The sequence below is a fragment of the Haliaeetus leucocephalus genome, unplaced genomic scaffold (genome assembly GCF_000737465.1).
Source record: "Haliaeetus leucocephalus isolate CR32 unplaced genomic scaffold, Haliaeetus_leucocephalus-4.0 Scaffold262, whole genome shotgun sequence".
Classification (NCBI taxonomy): Eukaryota; Metazoa; Chordata; class Aves; order Accipitriformes; family Accipitridae; genus Haliaeetus; species Haliaeetus leucocephalus.
In genome coordinates, this window is record NW_010972698.1 from 9,036,295 (window position 1) to 9,054,296 (window position 18,002).

An 18,002-nucleotide genomic window follows, 5' to 3' on the forward strand; every position below is an offset into this window, starting at 1 on the left:
GTCTAGGAAAGTTGTCAGGACACAGGCCAAAATAATCTAGGAAGACCAGTGTGACTCCAGAGGATGTAAAATTTAGTGAGAGAAGGAACCTCTAGATGCCTTAAGAATATTTTATCGCTGCAATAGCCAGTTGCTAAAAACAATAGGCAAAGCTTATTAAAAAAATATCTGGAAATTCTGTAACTCAAGTAATCAGCTGCTGGTCATCAAGTGTGCAGCTCCTGTGGTCTCACGTTGAGATGTTTCATCCGTTTTAATTTATGACCCATAAAGCTGAGTATCTCTCTGGCCTTGCTATACAAGGCTTGCTATGTTGAGCACACAGACCTGAACACTGCATTAGTTAAAACAAGCCATGGGGAAACAAAAGGACATTTTAGAGATATGAGTAGCAAGCATCCAAAGCCAGGTGGAAAAATGCTTTTAAGTGCAGATATCTGTGTTCATGGAGCATTACTACTCCTTGCCATATTTGATTACAGATAGCCTTGTTTTGTTGCTTTCAATGAAGAAGGGAAAAAACCCAGCAGAGGTAGCAGTCACACACCAACCTTTCACTGTAAACACCAAGAAAGGAACTATGGAGGGAAAGTCTGTTATTGCTCCATGGGAATCCAGCAACACAGGGGTGGGTATAAGAGTGACACTAAAATGGGGCGTGCTGTCACGAGGCCTTGTTTGCCAGAGCCAGACAAGAATGATCTGTTCTAAAACATGGTGGAATGTTTGTTTTTGTAGTACTGGATTTCCAAAATCCATAGTCTTTTTGTGGCCGACAAGCTCACTCCTTTCTTTGCCTCGTTACTGCAGCTGTCGGAGGTCTGCACCCCTGCCTGGAAAACATGAGTAACAGCGAGAAAGCAATCCTAGCAAAAATCTGCATCATTCATGCGTAATCAGACAATGCTTGGGAGATTTACAAAGGAGGGAAGGAGGAGGAGAAAACCACAGCGCTGCAGTCATTTGCATTATTTCTAGTTTCTTTTCTTTGCAATAGTCACTTTTAGCTTTAAAATGTAATGAGTATGTATTTCATATGCAGCTTTATACAGACTTCAGCGTTACTGGGTTTTAACTCGCATCCCACCGTGACAGAGTAAAATTTGGCAAATAGGCCGTGTCTGTTTATAACACATGCTTTCATTTTGTTTTGGTAATATTATGTACATATATACAAATTAACTTAAAAGCACACTCTGTGTTGTGGCTAACTGCTTACCTCAGAGATTCTCTCCCTGGTTCATCCTGGCTGCTTTATACTATTCAGGCCATGCAAAACCTCCTGGGAAGCACCCTAACAATACTGCTGGGAATCCACTAGGAATAAAAACAGGCAATCGCTGCTTTACATCACTTACTTTTCTCTGATCCAGCAGGAAGATACACAAGCAGCTCAGCTGGAGCACTGCATCTTCTTACAGTTCTTATAAGCAGAGCTGTGACTGCTAACATAATCCAAAACACACTTTGGATGCTCAGAAGCCAGTCTGAGTTTGGAGTAGTCCTGGGTTTGGTTTAGAGCCACCCTGTGCTCACATTTGGATCCTGCAGCAAGCATAGGAGCCAATGCATGACAGTCAAAATGGAAATCCCAACTTCATACATTTGCACCGTGTTGGTGGTCCTCCACTGATGATACTTGCGGTTCTGCAACATGCTTAAGCCACACGCACAAACCTAATTGTCCAACTATGTGGTTTTACTATGTTAGTTTTAGTGCTTTTAGGACCACAAACTTCAGCAAAGGCACACTGCAGTTCTGTTTGCCCGTGACTCAGTTTTTACCTGCCTGTGTCTTCAAAGTATTTAATCTGAATATAGGGGAAACATTAGTTGCCTACTATGAGGCAGTTCTCTGGATGAGAAACACTTTTAAATTTGTACTTTTTCTACTAGACTTGCACATTCATAATTTCATCTTACTTTATTACTTGATGGCATGGAAGTTTTAACTTAACAGCACATCTGTAGCAATTTACTTCCTTACCAACAAAGTTCACTTTGATGATGACTGGGTGCCTACAGATCCACTGAACAAAAATAAAAGGATATTTACGAATACTATAATTAGTGCAAAAAGGAAAAATATCTCTGGCTCCTTGTGCTAGGAAGAAGATAAACTGAAAGAAGGACCATACAACAAACTGGGAGCACTTTAAATATGTTTATTGAGCAGCTATTACAATCTGCCTCCAAAAAACTGGAGTCCCCTCTTGTTTCTGAACCGTGTCAAGTGATGAAAATGCCTGCTAAGAACATTGAAGCTAAACAGTGCACTCCTTTCTGAGAAACAGACATGTCTAACAGGGATTAATCTCTTTGAAAAGGCAAAATATAAATATGTACACTCTAAATTCACAACAACAGTTTAAACTCACTACGTTAATTCAGGTGGGATAACAGTGGACAAATCCACATCATGTAAACTGCAGTCGTAAAATATCTCTGCTGTCTTCTCCTCAAACCCTGTCCAGTTTCGGTTTACATTCTGTGATCTGCCTATCGCAGAGTTGAAATACAGAAGCGCTGAAGTGTTGAATCTCAGGGGCTGTGCACAGGACCAGGAAGTAGGGCAATACTCTGTTCTCTACACGTTGCTCAAGGCATCCACACCAGGAAGAACCTTACCTGTTAGCAGTTAAAAAATACCAATAAAGTTAAGAACCCCTCTGCCCTCAAACAACTAAGCTTTACACTTGCAACTGCAACATTTAAACATACCAACCCCCCCCCCCCCAAAAAATCAGAAATTATAGGTTAAAAATGGAAGAGCTTGGGTCTACATACACCCCTGTTCACAACTGTGGCTCTTCAGGCATATGAGTTACATTTAAACTGTTCCACACAGTAAATACCTTTTAGGGCTGTAGTGAGTATCCAGAGCGCAGCTGCACTCGTATGTCAGCAGACAGATTCTTAACGTACCGCAGTCATCAATTCTCAATTAACAATAATGGTAAATTTCTATCCAAGTCTCTGCTAGGGTCAGATCCAAACACCCAAGATCTTTTTCCATTAAGTTTGATGGCAAACAGATTTTTGATTTGATCTAGGGACTTACAGCATACTTTCTTCAATCCCTTGTGGCATGTAAATAGAGTTTTGGAGTGTGTGGTGGAAATTTTAAGAATGAATTAAGAAAAAGAAACAAAGCCTCCTACAAGCCTCAAGTCTTTTACTGGGACTAAAACACCCAGGTCTAGATAGTTACATGCCTCATTCCAACTGATGGAAGCAAGGAATATGCTCATCTTTTGAGTATGAGGGCCCAGATTATTAAAGTGCAATGTTTTCTAAAGCATTTTTAGCTTTTTGTCCTACTTTAATAATGAAGAGAGACTATTCTGGTTTTGCTTGTTTTTTTTCAAAAACCTACCTTCTAATGCTCAAGCTGTGTGGCAGTACTGAATTTTAACACTGTTCACAACTCAATAGTTTGCTGGGTTTTGGGGTTGGGGTTTTTTTGCCCTTTTTTTTTTTTTTAAATCTTCAGAAGCTTTTCTAATTAGCTAGACTTCCGTTACATTTAAAAGATCACACACACAAACCCACATTTTGGGCCAAAACTTAGACAAGTTTGTCCTTTTGAATAAATCGGTTGCACAGTGTTTCCTTCTAGCCATCTGCATTCTTTCCCTTTACCATCACTCCCTAGGCAACAGAAACAAAAGCTCTGTCTCGCGTATAACTGCTGGAAACTAACAGCTGCAATGCAGTTTACTGCAGTTTCTCTTCTACAGAGAAGTTGACAGCATTAGATAATTTACACATATTGGGAAACAGCTAATTACCAGAGGAAATGAAAACTCATTTAGAGTACAATGTAACTCATTAGAAGAATCCTGCAAATTCTCACCATTTTGAATTCCAAGTACCCTCGTACAGGTTCATAAGTGCTCACTAGAGGGCTCCCCAAAACCAGGGAATTTCAAACAATGCGCTGAAAAAGGAGACTTCTGGCAAAAATTTGAGACTATTCTGATGAGATTTCCCTAACAGAAACTGGGCACTTTAAACAGTCTCGTTAGCATGTCTCAGGGGATCATCTACAAAAGAGAGCCCGCTCTCAAGGCCATTTTATTTTCTATTCCAGCATTTTTGCTTTCTGGGAGTGGCGGACTGCGCTGTCTGCAAGACTATTCCATTTTCTTTTCTCTCTTCCTCTAGGAGGACTACAAAAGAGCCATGAGCAGCTCATTGCTCAAAAGCTACGTGCAACTCCACACGGCGGAACAGAAAAGACTTTCATTCTATTGTTGTGCTTTCTTGAAGATCAACACATGGTAGAGCACCCAGAACTACCCGATTTGCTCAAACAAGTTAAGATAAAAGAACGGTTACCCTCTAGCAGTTCCAGGCTGGCGCCACCTCCGGTGCTGACATGGCTAACTTTATCCTCAGTGTTCCACTTTGCACAGCAAGTGGCTGTATCTCCACCACCTGTAGTACAAACAAAACCAATGAAGACACTCAAGAAATTCAGATTTTTGTTCAGCTTAAGGTTCATAGCCTTGCTACAGGCTGGTCCTGCTCCCAAATACTCAGCATTAGTACATAACAGCAGTTTTTAAAGCCCTATCTCTAAGCTGAAGGACAGATGAAAACATGAGGAAAGAAAAACGTGACAAGTATTTTTAACATGGTACTGGCAAGCAGAAGCTTCTTTGTTGCATTTAGAAAGACAAGAACAAACATGTACAACTACTTACCAATAATGGTGATGGTGCCCTTTCCAGTTACTTCCACCACTTTGTCCATCAGGGCTTTGGTTCCTTTGGCAAACTTGTCCCACTCAAAAACACCAACTGGACCATTCCACACAATTTGCTTGGCCCTTCCCACAACTTCAACAAACTTCTTTACACTTTCAGGGCCGCAGTCCAAGCCCTAAGACAAGTAGGAGAAGCCACAGATAAACTCACTGCCAAGCCTCATCTCAAATCACCAATGTCTAGCTGGGATCCTCAGAAGCTTCCCCCTCACCCCCAGATATGAAGCAAGAGTTTCTCTGTATGCACTGAATACTGAGGAACAGAGAGACTGCCAGCAGCTGCTGCAGTAGGGTGGAGTCTGGTGTGGTATTTATCTTCCTAGTACGAATTAAGTAATTTTTAAATGAATGTCAGATGCTTCAAGCCTTGGTTAGAAACTTTTGCCAATTCTACTTAAATTCCAGTCAAATAAAAGGGATTTCTACTGCATTCAGATCTGAAGGTTTTAGAAGAATTTTGCTGTTAACAATTACTTTTTCTATTCCTTTAAGAGGTGTCCTTCCCACCCCACTGCTGCCTGTTACTTTTAGTCCCTTGCTTATTAAAACCTACCATCCAGCCAGCAGGAATGCCTGATGCCACTGTGGCTTCCCCAGTCTGCGCATGCTCATCAAATTTGTCTGCAGTGATGAAGTCAACAGGCAGAGTAATCTTCACACCGTTCTTCTCTGCTTTGGCCATCAGGTCCTTAACAATTTTTGATCCCTCTTCATCAAACAGAGAGTTGCCGATCTAGAGAAATTATTTGGGAAAAGGAAGAGAGAGGCATTTGTTTAGCTACTGGTCATTACAGAAGAGAACGGCAACAGTCAATCAAACTGCTCAGACAGCAATTCTGGAAAGACTGCTTTCTTAAAGCACCTAGCTAGACATAGGTAGTAATCTGGTTTTTGCAAAGTGATTGTCAAGTAACTTCTCAGTGCTCCCTACTCTTGCAGAGAGTGGAGACAGCCATTCTCAATACCAGAATATATAAGGGATATTTTGACCGTATTCTTTACTAGGAACAGATGCAGAACTGCTCTTTTCATACCTCCATGTTGTTGATCACTTTGAGGAAGGTGAATGCCATTCCACCACCAATGATCATCTCATTGACCTTATCCAACATGTTATTGATCAGCTGGATCTTATCCTGAACTTTGGCTCTGGAGAGAAAGAAGGAAAAAGAATGAGTAATGTAACCACTGCCCAAACTCCTCAGACAGAACTTACTCCATAGTAATCTTCAGTTAAGACAGTATGAAGCCTCACAAGGACTTCTTGGATCAAAGCAGAATTAATTAACTGCTATTCAGTAATGGCAGTATCATGACTGTGGCATGTCAAGGCCACTCAGAGAATGATCCTGTTGGATCCTTTGTTAAGGAGTTGTTGGGAGCGGACAGAAAGGAAATTTGGCAAATTAGCAGGCCAGCATTAAGCATCAACTTAAAAGAGCATTATTCAGCCCTCCATTTTTTTCCTATTTAAATATAAACTTCGTTTGGCACTTTAGAGCCTGATTTCCTCTGACTGTCCAGCAAGGCAGAGCAGAGATCAGAGCACTGCCATTCACAACCACTGTCCAACCCCAGATCCTCTGTACCAGCTACCACAGGCCCAGCTCCTGTAAACCGTCCAGGTCTGGCACCCCACCACACTCACAGTACAGCTTCAAACTACTAGGGTGACCTGTGATACAGAACTCCCCTGCCCAAAAGCAGATGACTGCTTTCAGTACAAGATACAAATGATAATGGAACAACAATACCAAAAGTATATGGGAATGGCAGAGGAGGCAGCAAATAGACACAAGTCTCTTGTCTTCCCTCTTTAATGCCATGTATGGAATTTTTGCTGTTATCTAAAAGAAAGCTTCATAAGGGATCTTAGGAAACAACCCTGAGCTAAACCTAGGCTGGTACTCAGGAGACTTGCATTATAGTCTTAGTTTGACCATGCCCTACTTAGTGACATTAGACAAGACCATTTCCTCTTCTTGCTTTAGTTTCCCCATCTCTAAAACAGGGATAATGATACAAATTTCATTAATAAAACGCTTTCAGACCTAACCATAAGTATTGCCTCTACAAATCCAGCCTTAGTGACCATGGAGAGCTCTGGTGTAAACCAGCCACCAATCCCAGTTTAAGCTGTGAAGTTACTAATGCTGCTACGCTGTGGGAACTGAACTGGTAAAGAAGCATTGATAGGATGGGACAGAGCCACAGCAAAACCCTGTGGGGCTCACCTTGCCATGTGCAGTGTCAGGCAAAAAGAGATGTGAAGGAATTAGATTTTTGTTTCTTTCCCTTGCTCATACCCTGCTCGTGGCACTGAATTACTTTCTGGCACATGGTCTTTCTTTGCCAACACATTTCATTTCCACTTTACTTGGTAGCACAGTTGTTCTCAGTTCATATTCTAGGCCCAATTTTGTTATATATAAGCAGTAGCAAACCTGCAGCTGAACCACATGCAGCTTTCAAGTGTGACTTCCCTCTGGTACAATTGAGCAAGAGCTGCTCGATCTGCCGTCCCACCTAGGAACCAGCTGCACCACCAGCAGAACAGTGGTGCTTTCAAACAGATAAAAGTATTTTCTGGCTCTGAACTGCTCTCAGAGCTCCTCCTGTGACTCAGTAAAATGCAGTCAGCATTCATCAGTCCTTAGCCACAAAATGAGTTCAGTATCAAGCTACTAGACTGGGACATGCTGGTCCCCCTTGTTATGCACCTCTCAAAAAAAAAAAGGTTATTTTGTTCCCACTGGATTTACAACACTTCCAGACTTTACTAATAGACCTGGTATTTTAACATTTTGGCCATCCTAGCTGCTGCTCTAACTTGAACATCTGATAAGGTAACAAGCTTTCCCTTGGTGATATACCTGCAACTTCCATCAAAGGCAATGAGGAGTGCATAGCACTTATTGATGGGTCACCTGCAGCTGTAAACCTTGGAAGGGTACTAATAAAAAGAAAAAAAAGCATTGTTCAGCATAACCAAGGTCATAAAAGAAGTTTAAAACTTTATGTGAGGACTGAATACTACTTCTTAAAAAACACATTTATGGGTACGAAGAGCGGGAATAAGCCACATAGTTTATCAAGGACACAGGAACGTTACAGTGTCCCAGCTTTGTGTTACTTAGCAAAGTATTTTAATTCACATGATGAACTGAAATACACTGTCATAGAACTGCAGTGCTAAACCGGGTGCACACGTGACAAAAAACAGCAATGGGAAATTATTTCTACACACAAGCAGTCCCTTGGTTTTGCACCTTCAAGTTGCTTTGCACACTAGCTGCTGTGGAAGAGCGGAGGCCCATCCAGCTACAGTAGGTCACCATTGCATAATGACAGATCGTGTCAATTTACATAGTGCTGAGCCTGCAGGATGCTTGTACTCTGAACCGTGCAGGAAAGGTCACTGACAATGTTTCAGGGCCATCGTGTGTATCTAACAGCTCTTTTGGTTCATCTGTACAACAAACTTCTGCGGACTATCTTGATTTGGAGAATGTAAGAGGTCTGGAGATAATGACGAGCAGACCCTAACAGTATCATCACAGGAACAGACAAGGTCAGTTAGCTCCTCTCTAACCCACATCTTACAGAGATCTTGGGACTTAGCTACAAATGTGAACTGTAGGTACAGTTAAAAGGAAAGCACTTCTTTGAGCCAAGCCAAAATAACTTTTCATTTCTTACAGAGGAGTTAAAGGGAAATACGGAGTCAGTATGTTCTCGAGTCTTACCCTCCAAGAATTGCTAAGAAGGGTCTCTCCGGACTCTCCAGGGCCTTAGCAAAATAATCCAGTTCTTTCTTCATCAGGAAGCCAGCAGCCTTCTGAGGCAGACTGACACCTACCATGGAGCTGCAGAATAAAAGTAAGATGAGGAAAGAAAAAAATTTGTATCAGTACAGTTCCAAGCACCCCTGTCTCACAGCATTATAAAGCCAATTCTTTAGTCAGCTGCAGCCATGAGAATAGCTACTACCTGCATGAAAAAAACCACAAGGTTTTTGTTTTCCTGGTTTGTTAAGATGGCTGTACACACTTACTTTCTGAGATTGTTTTTGCACAGACATATTGATATGCAAGACATTTATAGCGTTAACTAGTGATCCAAACCGCTAAGGGACAAATAAACATAGCAAGAGCAGAGATGTCTTCCTCCAGTAGCACCAGATTATGAAATCAAGCTCAAAGAGGACCACTAGAGTTTGCATTAGTACATATATCTAAACACACTCCATGAGAATAATCAATTTGGAGCTATTAATCTTTTGGAAAAGAGGTCTGCTGTAATTGCAGGACAATTGATACATGTCCTAAGCAAGTGATTTTTATATCTTCAAAGCCTATAAAGTCAATTCAAGTCTTAAGAGTCTCAGCTGTCTCCTGTTCCCAGCAGCAAGCTTGAAAGAGCATACACTATTGATAACTACCTCCACTAAACCCATTACTTATAAACAAACACAGCAGAATGATAATGGGATTAACCCAAAAGGAAGTTAAAACTCTTTGGGGGCAAAGCTGTATGTATTTCCATGGCAGACTTCATTCTGCAGTTCTGCCTGTGGAAGGAAAATGGATACACACCTGTGAGCTCGGTGGGCAGTTCCAAAAGCATCATTGACATAGACATCTCCCAGTTTAGAAAGAGAGGCTCTGAAAGCCTCCACTTTTGCAGAATCAGCCTTGATCTAAAAAGAGAAAGAATGACAAGTTTGTGCTATTGAGGTACACAGAGTTGATTCTGAAATTAAAGTCAAAATCAGCAATATGACTTGTAAACCCAAAGCAAAGAAAGGTCAGCTGGAGAAACTGATCAGTCCATTCTGTGGTTCACTGTATTTCATATGCTCTTTCCCAGACCAGTAGGAGCAACAAGAAGGTTTAAATGGTTTAAACTCCACATGAAACTCCCCAGGACTGCTATTACGGGCCTGAGGACTGTTCCCACTTCAAGTTTCTAGTCCATCAGCAGCAGGAATGAACTGCAGCACTACCAACCTTTCAGTTTCTCTTCCCAGCAGATTTCCAGTTTTGTGCAGTGAACATAGGTAACACAGAAAGGGTGTGTAGAGACAAGGCAATGCTGAGATGAGACTCATGCTTGCTTCCTGAACAAAGAAAGAGTGGTCTCCAAGTGCCACAGGTAAAAGGATGAGCTCCTGAAAGATTGTTTAGTGACTACATTGAGGATTAACTTAGAAATAGCCTGCACACTACAGCAAGCCACAGTGAAAGCAGCCAACATCAGAAAGCTAGAGATAGGCTTGGCATGTAGTAGGCAAGAACAGATGCATTTCTGTTAAAAGAATTTTCCTCCATCCTCTAAGCATCCTACCAAATCTTGATGGGACGACTCATGTAGTTCAGTTTTCCTTCCCACCATGAAAAGACAGCAGAGCTCACTTTGACAGCAACTGACTGCTTGGGCCTAGTTTACAGCCACTTGCTCTTGAAGAACAGCCCAGACTGGCAGTCAAGCGATCACCTCTCCAAGTGCCTTTCTGCTTTACCAGCTCACCATCCCAAGTGAGGCCTCTGCTAGCACCCAGATGTAACACCATGGGGATGATGGTAGGAAGGTACTCTAATATATGGCAGATGGGTTCAGCACGGCTTTGGGTGCCCTTTTATTCGCACAGCCTGAGCAGAAGACAAGCCAAAGGGACTATACAGATTATAGAACAATGCTGTCAACTGCTCCTTCACTTGGTAAATTGCCTGGCTTTACACAGTAACATCTGTAAGGAGAACACAAGAGGCTCTGAATGAAGGAACCACTACCACCTGATCTGCTTTGGAAAGCCGCAATTTCTAAGCACCAGTTAGTAATATGCAGTCTTGTATTGCATCACTATTTCCATAGCACTGACTTTCACCTCTGTTAGGACAAGAAGCAGGTCTGTCAACAGCACCTCTCCTGTTGTGCCCAACTGCAGTGCATGCTTCTGTATGCATATGCCCAGCTAAATAATCTGAGAATTACAGAAATGCACAAAACCAAGGGATTGTTTCCCAAAGCCAGTTAAATTCTTGTCCCACTCTTCTCCCTGCCACCATATTGGCTTTCAGTGGCACACAGTTCTAGTAGTGAATGATTCCAGACTTGCTTGATTTCTCGTTGCCATCTGCAAAGGCTTACTAGTTCTCTGAGCTATTTTTCTAAGCTACAGGAGTACTGTGTCAGCCCATAAAGGGCACCACATGATGTCAGCATTCACTCCACACACTGAATCTGGAAGGAGCCAAGGCCTGCCTAAAGTCAATGGGGTCACCATCGCTAAGAAAAGCAGCTGTCTGGAGCAAGCATTCTTCCTGACCTTCAAGAAAATGTCAGAGGTGCAAGGCAGCCTGGTTCTAGATGACTACTCTTAAGAGCAGACAGGCTTATAAAAGGGTTTGATAACCCCTATCCTGCAGAATGTTTAAACATTATATTAAAACATTACCCAGATGACCAAAAAAGAAGGATCATTCTTATGGCCTCAACAAACTATCTTCAACAGACCTTGTTTTTTGTTTTAGACATCCCCAAATAAAGTCTAATAAGCAGCAACCAATTTCCTGCACAGCCCTATTTTGCTCCTTTTTCCTTCTTTTACAGACTACACCACCTTCGGCAGCCATCTATCTATGACATCCTTCTGAAAGCAGATTCATAACCAGCATTTTAGACAGGCCGCTGGCTCCTTGTCAATCTGCAGCAAACAAGGTAGTAAGACCAGAGCAGGCATGCACAAAACCCAGACTTGAAGTTTCACCTTGTTCCCTGAAGCATCCTTCCCTTTCCCCTCTTCTTCTACATGGAATCGGAGGTTCTCCAACAGGATGATGGAGCCAGCTGCAGGATTAGCACACGCCTTCTCCACCTCAGGACCAACACAATCCTTCAGGAACAAGACCTCCCTGCAAACACAAGATACACACTTGTCATCCCACCAGTGACTCTTCCTTTCAGAAAGGAAAGCATTCAGGTCCACTGACAGAGAGGGCCTGATGCATGCTGGGCTGCTCTTGTACTTCACCTGCCCATGAGTGCTTTAAGCTCCACAGCTACTGGGGCCAAGGAGAACTTTTCAGGCATGGGAACACCATCCGGGCGACCCAGGTGACTCATCAAAACCACTGACTTGGCTCCATGATCCAAGCAGTGCTTGATGGTAGGAACAGCTGCCTTGATTCTGTAATGGTGGAGAAGAAGAAATTAAAAAGGATTCAAGTAGAGTTTACTTGAAGAGGCAAGCAGACTTAGTGACTACTTACACAAGAGCCCTCAGAGCTGTCCCTCAGAAATTACAAAAGAAATGGAGCACAAGAGCTGGGCAGAACAATTACTTAAGAAGTCCACCCTACCTCTGGTGTTCACAGAGTTCAGCCTACCTCTCATCAAAAGACAGCAGGGCATCACCACCAGTAAGTCTCCGAAAGGGACACTGGGCTTCTTAGCAACATATCCTTGCTAGAACAAATGTCTAAGAGACTAACCACATCCCACAGAGCACAGCTTTCCCTGCAGAGCTAACCCAGCCTACTCCTCTCCTAGGGACTGTGACAATCCTGAAGCACAGTCCAGAAAGCATCAACAAAATTCTCTGTCCCAGCATGTTTTCATATGTTTCACTGTTATGTTCCATGCCATGTAGGACACGGAAGTAAAATGCATTTTGTAATCTAAATTCTGCCCATTGTTTGTAGCTAAGAAATGCCAGGACACACTTGAACATTGCCGGGCTTCCCGGTTTAGTCTGTGATCCTGAACCAATAAAGAAATGATGGGAACGTTGAGCAGTGAGCGTATGGTGGTGAACAAAACCGGCATCTGCCTGCAAGTGACAGACAAGCAAGACAAGACATATGATATCACTGTTTCTAAACTCTGTGTCTTTGTATGCTGCACTAGAACAATCATTCTAACATAAGCCAAGTTAACACAACGGCAGGGTAACCAGGAGGCAGAATGTCTCCTGGACACTACCAACAAATATAGCAAATTTTCACACACGGCCAAAGGGATGTGGTTGTGAAATGGTCATAACACTTCACCCGTATTTAAAGAATGAAGTTCAGGATCTGTATAACTAACAGACTTTTTCTACATGCTTTTCACAGCAGCTACTATGAGAAGAAGCCTTGTAGTTAGTGTAGCTTGCTAATAGCTACAGGGGTTTTAATTCACAACTGTTGGACCTTCTCTGAGACACCTTTAATATTCTGGTACAAGCAATGACAGCTTAATCATGGTAGTGTTCCAGGTACTGCTAACAAAACCGGGCTAAAATCAGAGCGAAAACAGACTTTGGGCCTTCCATCTGGAATGGAAATTATGGCTCACCTTTGGTTGTTGGTTATTTTGTGATCCTTCATTGGAACATTGAAGTCAACCCTAAAAAAAAAACCAAACCAGAAATGAAATTAAATACTCAACAAATTTCTTTTACAAAGAGTGAGGGAACCTGCCAGTAAAGGTGCTGGCTAGAAAAGCAATGTTAGAATTAGAGTAAGATTTTTAGCTCTGCCTTGTACACAAGTTCCATTCTGAAATCAGTATATTATTAGCCATTTCTGCTTGTAATAACAGAACACAAATGGAGAACAAACATCTGCTAGAATGACTTAGTAAAGCTACACCACCAATATATCCTAATGCTCACGACCGCAGTAGCAATGATGCTGAAGCAGGAAATAAAACGGAGATTGAACAAGCTGCCCACAACCTTCTCATTTTAAACAACATGCTCTCAGATCACCGACTAGAAGCTTCCAAAGGAAATGAAATAAATAATGAGAAGTGACATTATGTTCTCTAATGAGGCCTTTAAAATACTTGGTTGGACTACTGTGGCAAGCAGGCAGGCTCAAGGAAGCTGTCCAGTTATCGCCCACAAATTTGAATTTCTGTTCTCTGAAGCTCGAGTCTCTCTGCAGCTGAGTGCTGTGGCTTATCACATTCCCCCTGGAAGACCTGATGTGGATCTAGAGGTAACTTCCCTACTGTACCAGATGAAAGGATGGAAGGGAGGAGTTTCATCAGCCATTTCTCACTAGCATACCTTGTGCCCATGTGCTGACTAGCAGCAGCAGGAAGCTGTGTTGCGTAACAGCAAGGCAGAAATTACTCACAGAGCTATGGAAGGGAAGGGAACATCTAACTGGCTGTAACAGCGTATCAGAATGAGTGAAATACGGTGTTACAGTTTACCCTTCATCATTCTGTATCTATATTGAAGAGCAACAAAATTCAGGAAGTTGCTGGAATTCTCTTGCAGCCTGCTCAGCAGGAGAAACAGATGGAAACAACAACAAAAGCTGCCAGCAAAACAGGAGTAGCTGAGCAGAAAGAAATTGAACTGGCAGCCCCACAGTACAGGGACTAATTCTAAAAAGGGGAAAGAAAAGCACCATTACCGTGCTATTGTTCTAAAATGAGAGAATAAAAGAATAGTTTGCTTTACAGAGCCATCAGAGCTACAAAAGAAAGACCCAGCTCACCGGTTCTTCCCCACTACAGATAACTGAAATCTGAGCTCCCCTTGAAACCCTTCTCCTCCCCATTCCCAACTTCTCTTGAAGCTTTGGCATTAGGACTGGAAGATAAGCAGGTTATGAGTATGCCAAAATTATAATGAATATAAGAAGAAAAAAAGAGGTATCCATTTTAGTAGTACTAAGAGCACGTGGTGACTCTTTTCGGAGAAATGAGGTGCAGGCAGGAAACACAGAGATTGGCACATCATCTGCTGTTTCACTCAGTTTTAGTAGCGCTCTCAGAATTGCAGATAGGTATGTGCATTAACTATCAGACTAAGAGCTGGCTAACCCATCCTCTGCCGATGCAAGACTGTTCTCTGTAACAGAACTCAGAACAGGAAAAAACAGTCAGATAGCCAAAAAAAATTAAAAAATCAGTTGTTGCAGAGATAAAAAGGTCTTTTGTTGTATCATATTTAGGAAGTGTATGCAAATTCTGAGCTAGCTTCTTCAGTACTCATTATGGGCAGCTAGCTTCTGGTAATCAGATTTCTATGGAACTACTTCAAAATGAGATGACAGAGAGACAAGATAAAAAGAGCAAGTTGTCTGACACAGACTACAGGGAAGAGAAGTTACAATTTTGTTATACCTGCCTACTCACAGAGCAAGACAAGAGACATGTAGTAGTCACATTACGGTGACCTTGGTCAAAGAATCCCACAATAAGAGTATTTTGAGCAGGACATATTACAATATACCTCAGTGCCGTTATCTCCCACTATTTGGCAGCAATTCCAACATTAGGCTTTCAGCAGGCCTTGATGTTTTATAAATAAGCTATGAATTTCTATTTTAGGGTTTTACACCAGGGCGCGCTGAATACCTGCGACTCAACTCTCGTCGCAAAAAGCAGAATTGTTATTTTAATTGGGTAGCTGGCCAGAGCCACGTTTTCACTTTTTTATTGCCACGCTTTTTGGATTTGCAGGACGGAAAAAGGGAACCGGGGAATAATTTTTTTATTATTATTTTTTGTAGCGCTCCCGAATAAAACCACGGTAGACTGGCTAGTCCTCCCCTCAAACAGCCTGCGGATGATTCCACCGAGGCAGAGCTCCCACGGTTGCAGCGCACACACATCCACCACCCTCCCCGCGGCTTCCCGCCCTCCCCGCGGGGCCCGGCCGGCGCCGAGGGCCGCCCCCGGGACAAGGCCGGGCCAGGCCGGGCCGGGCCGGGCCGGGCCGTTCCTCTCCTCCCCGCACGGCCGGAAGGCGTGCGGCGGGGCCCCAGCTCCCTCACCTCATGACGACCCTCTTGCCCTTCACGTCCACCTTGTCGAGGGTGAGCTTGTTGGAGAGAGACATGTTCGCTCCCGGCCCGATCCCACCTGCAACCCGGCTCCGATCCGCTCCGCTCCGCCGCCGCCCGCCTTCTGCCGCAGCGATCGCCAGAGCCGCCGGCACCCAACCCGCCCCGCCCTCGCCCGTCAACCATTGGACCGCGCTACCCGCCGCGCGTCGCTACTGGTCGAGCCGCCTGCCCGTCCGTAGACTGCCCGCCCCCGCGGGAGGCCGGGCTGCGGCGGGAGGCCCGGTCACGTCCCGCACGCAGCCGGCCGCCGCCTCTGTGGCGTTTGGGCGGGGACGGGTCTGTCGCCACACCGCCTTCCTCAGGCGGTCAGAGGTCCAGCCGCGAATTTAAAAATGTATTGGGCCGGAGAATTAAAAATAGACCTGCTTTTTTTCAGGAAAAAAAGTTCGTGGCCGGTAACGAACCTACCTGCTCTCACAGCGGCGTTACTTCTCCCGGCTTCTGGAAACAACCGGCCGTTCCGTTTCCTCAAGCGCTCGATCAGATGTCGCTGAAATGAATCCTCGTGCGTTTCCAACCTCGACACACCCAAATTAATTAAGAGTTCTGGCTCTTATCTGGGGGTGAGCCAAGCACACGTCGGTCAGTGGGAATCCTTCGAGTGAAGGACGGACACCGGCACGGCCGGTGCGCGGGTCTGCTGTAGGCCTGGCCGCCCAACTAAGAGAACAAGACAAAACCCAGGATATTTTTAAATGACCTAGATAGGTGAATACTTTTCAAGACAACTGGGGAAAAAACAGCCGTTTAAAGGGAGACGCTTTCCAGAGGTGTACGGTTTGCGTGGGCTGTCAGAAAATTGCCTAGCCCGACGTATGTACGCATACGTATGCAGCCTGTAATGTAATGGGACGTATGAGAAAGGAGCTCGTGGTCTTTTGACTTTCACCCATAGGACATCTAGGCCTTTCTGTCTGCTGGCAGGTTGATTTTTTTGCCACACTCGCTAAATACACAGGCACTGCTGAGAGAATCGTGATGGCAAGCTGACTGCCTGACAAAATCGGTTCTTTGCTGACAGAAAGGCTAAACTCAGAGGAACAGCCTACAACAGGCAAGGAAAGTGCAGACGAAACAAGAAAACAAGTGTGCACTGACGAGAAATAAAATACAAAGATACGTAGAGAGTCAAACTAATGCGTTGCTCACACGTCGATGAAAACATCCAGCCTGCGTGGGCTCTGGGGCAGAAGAGCGGGAGCCTCCTGCCGCAAGACTTGTCAGAAGGCTTGGACAAGCCTGGGTGGGCCTCCAAGATGGGTTAGAGACATCAGTTTACCCAAGTTACATGGCAAACCCAACAGCAATAAAAGCTGAAATAACACGAGTGGGAACAAACTAGTAGGTGATGTGAAATCCCTTGTTAGGTGGTCACCTATTAGGATGGAGAAGACCAGACCTCAGTTTATCAGTGTGCGTCACTGTAGCTTATCATCTCTGTAGCTATAAATCATACAGTCAGGGTTCAAATTAAATTAGGTCCAGTAATGGTCTCAATATTGACTGCAGAGTAAATCTGGAGTGTATCCAAGGGTCCCTCCTGCAAATTAGTAAACCAGCCCTGAACTTGCAATAGCCAGCAGGGTCCTTGTAAACCAGAGGACCTGGACAGCACTTGCAGTATCACCAGTGGGCAGGGACATCGGGAAGTGTCAATGCTAATACAACATTCACCAAGGCCTAAGAGTCAAATCCTAAACTGGTCCTGAATCCAGCCTTCCCAGCGTCTGGGAGGGCTCCATTTTTGGATCCTCTTCCAGGGTTTGTTGAGCAAAAGAGCTGTCTCTGGAGTGGGGATCGCCCACACACAAGCAGGACTGCTAAGAGCCGCTTTTACCTGCAGAGCCTGAAGCACAACCGACAGCAGGTGAACAAATGCTTACGTTAAAGGGACTCTGGGTGAGAAGATAAGGAACAGGTACTCCAGATCCACAGGAGCTGCAACTATTTAACTGTTCTGAAATTACTCTATTTCATTCTCCCTGTTCTACTTTGTGCTGTGCTGCTTTCTTCAAAGGCAACAGTTAAATTCCTTGACGCTGACTCAGAAAGGAAGGGTCCTTTCAGCTGCAGTCCACAATGGCATCCTTGCAGCACCTATTACTTTCCCCAGTAAATAGATTCATTCATTAGTACAAGGCTTTATTTTTAAAAGGCTTGCATGCCATCTCCTAGGGGTAAAAAAGCATGGAGGAGAAATGTCACGGTGGGTGGCATGAACACAGTAACTTGAGCACCCACAATAATGTAAAATGGAAGACAGCTACATACCACAGCTGCCTGAGGAGAGGGGACAGATTTGCTAATCCCCAGTTAGAAAAGTGCATTCAGGAATAAAGGACTAAGTAAACCATAAATAAAAATCAATAAATAAAAAT

At 43.8% G+C, this 18,002-nt stretch overlaps 1 protein-coding gene across 1 annotated transcript; it reads right to left on the bottom strand.

Moving 5' to 3' along the window:
* Positions 1 to 2,145: 2,145 nt before the first annotated feature.
* PGK1 (phosphoglycerate kinase 1) lies at positions 2,146 to 15,718 on the bottom strand. Its single transcript, XM_010569037.1, has 11 exons — positions 15,553 to 15,718; positions 13,112 to 13,162; positions 11,805 to 11,960; positions 11,541 to 11,685; positions 9,367 to 9,470; positions 8,518 to 8,637; positions 5,806 to 5,920; positions 5,325 to 5,504; positions 4,710 to 4,887; positions 4,342 to 4,440; positions 2,146 to 2,628 (listed from the first exon to the last, which is right to left on the bottom strand). Exons 1-11 carry the CDS (start codon positions 15,615 to 15,617, stop codon positions 2,588 to 2,590), a joined length of 1,254 nt encoding a protein of 417 aa, XP_010567339.1. The 5' UTR covers positions 15,618 to 15,718; the 3' UTR covers positions 2,146 to 2,587.
* Positions 15,719 to 18,002: the final 2,284 nt, after the last annotated feature.

Excerpts from the sequence above, each read along its gene's own strand:
- PGK1 (XM_010569037.1), bottom strand. The coding sequence starts at position 15,617 with ATGTCTCTCTCCAACAAGCTCACCCTCGACAAGGTGGACGTGAAGGGC. Across the intron at positions 11,686-11,804 it reads CTTAAAGCACTCATGGGCAG|GGAGGTCTTGTTCCTGAAGG; the intron begins GTGAAGTACAAG and ends TTGTGTTTGCAG. Across the intron at positions 9,471-11,540 it reads AGGATGCTTCAGGGAACAAG|ATCAAGGCTGATTCTGCAAA; the intron begins GTGAAACTTCAA and ends TTCTCTTTTTAG.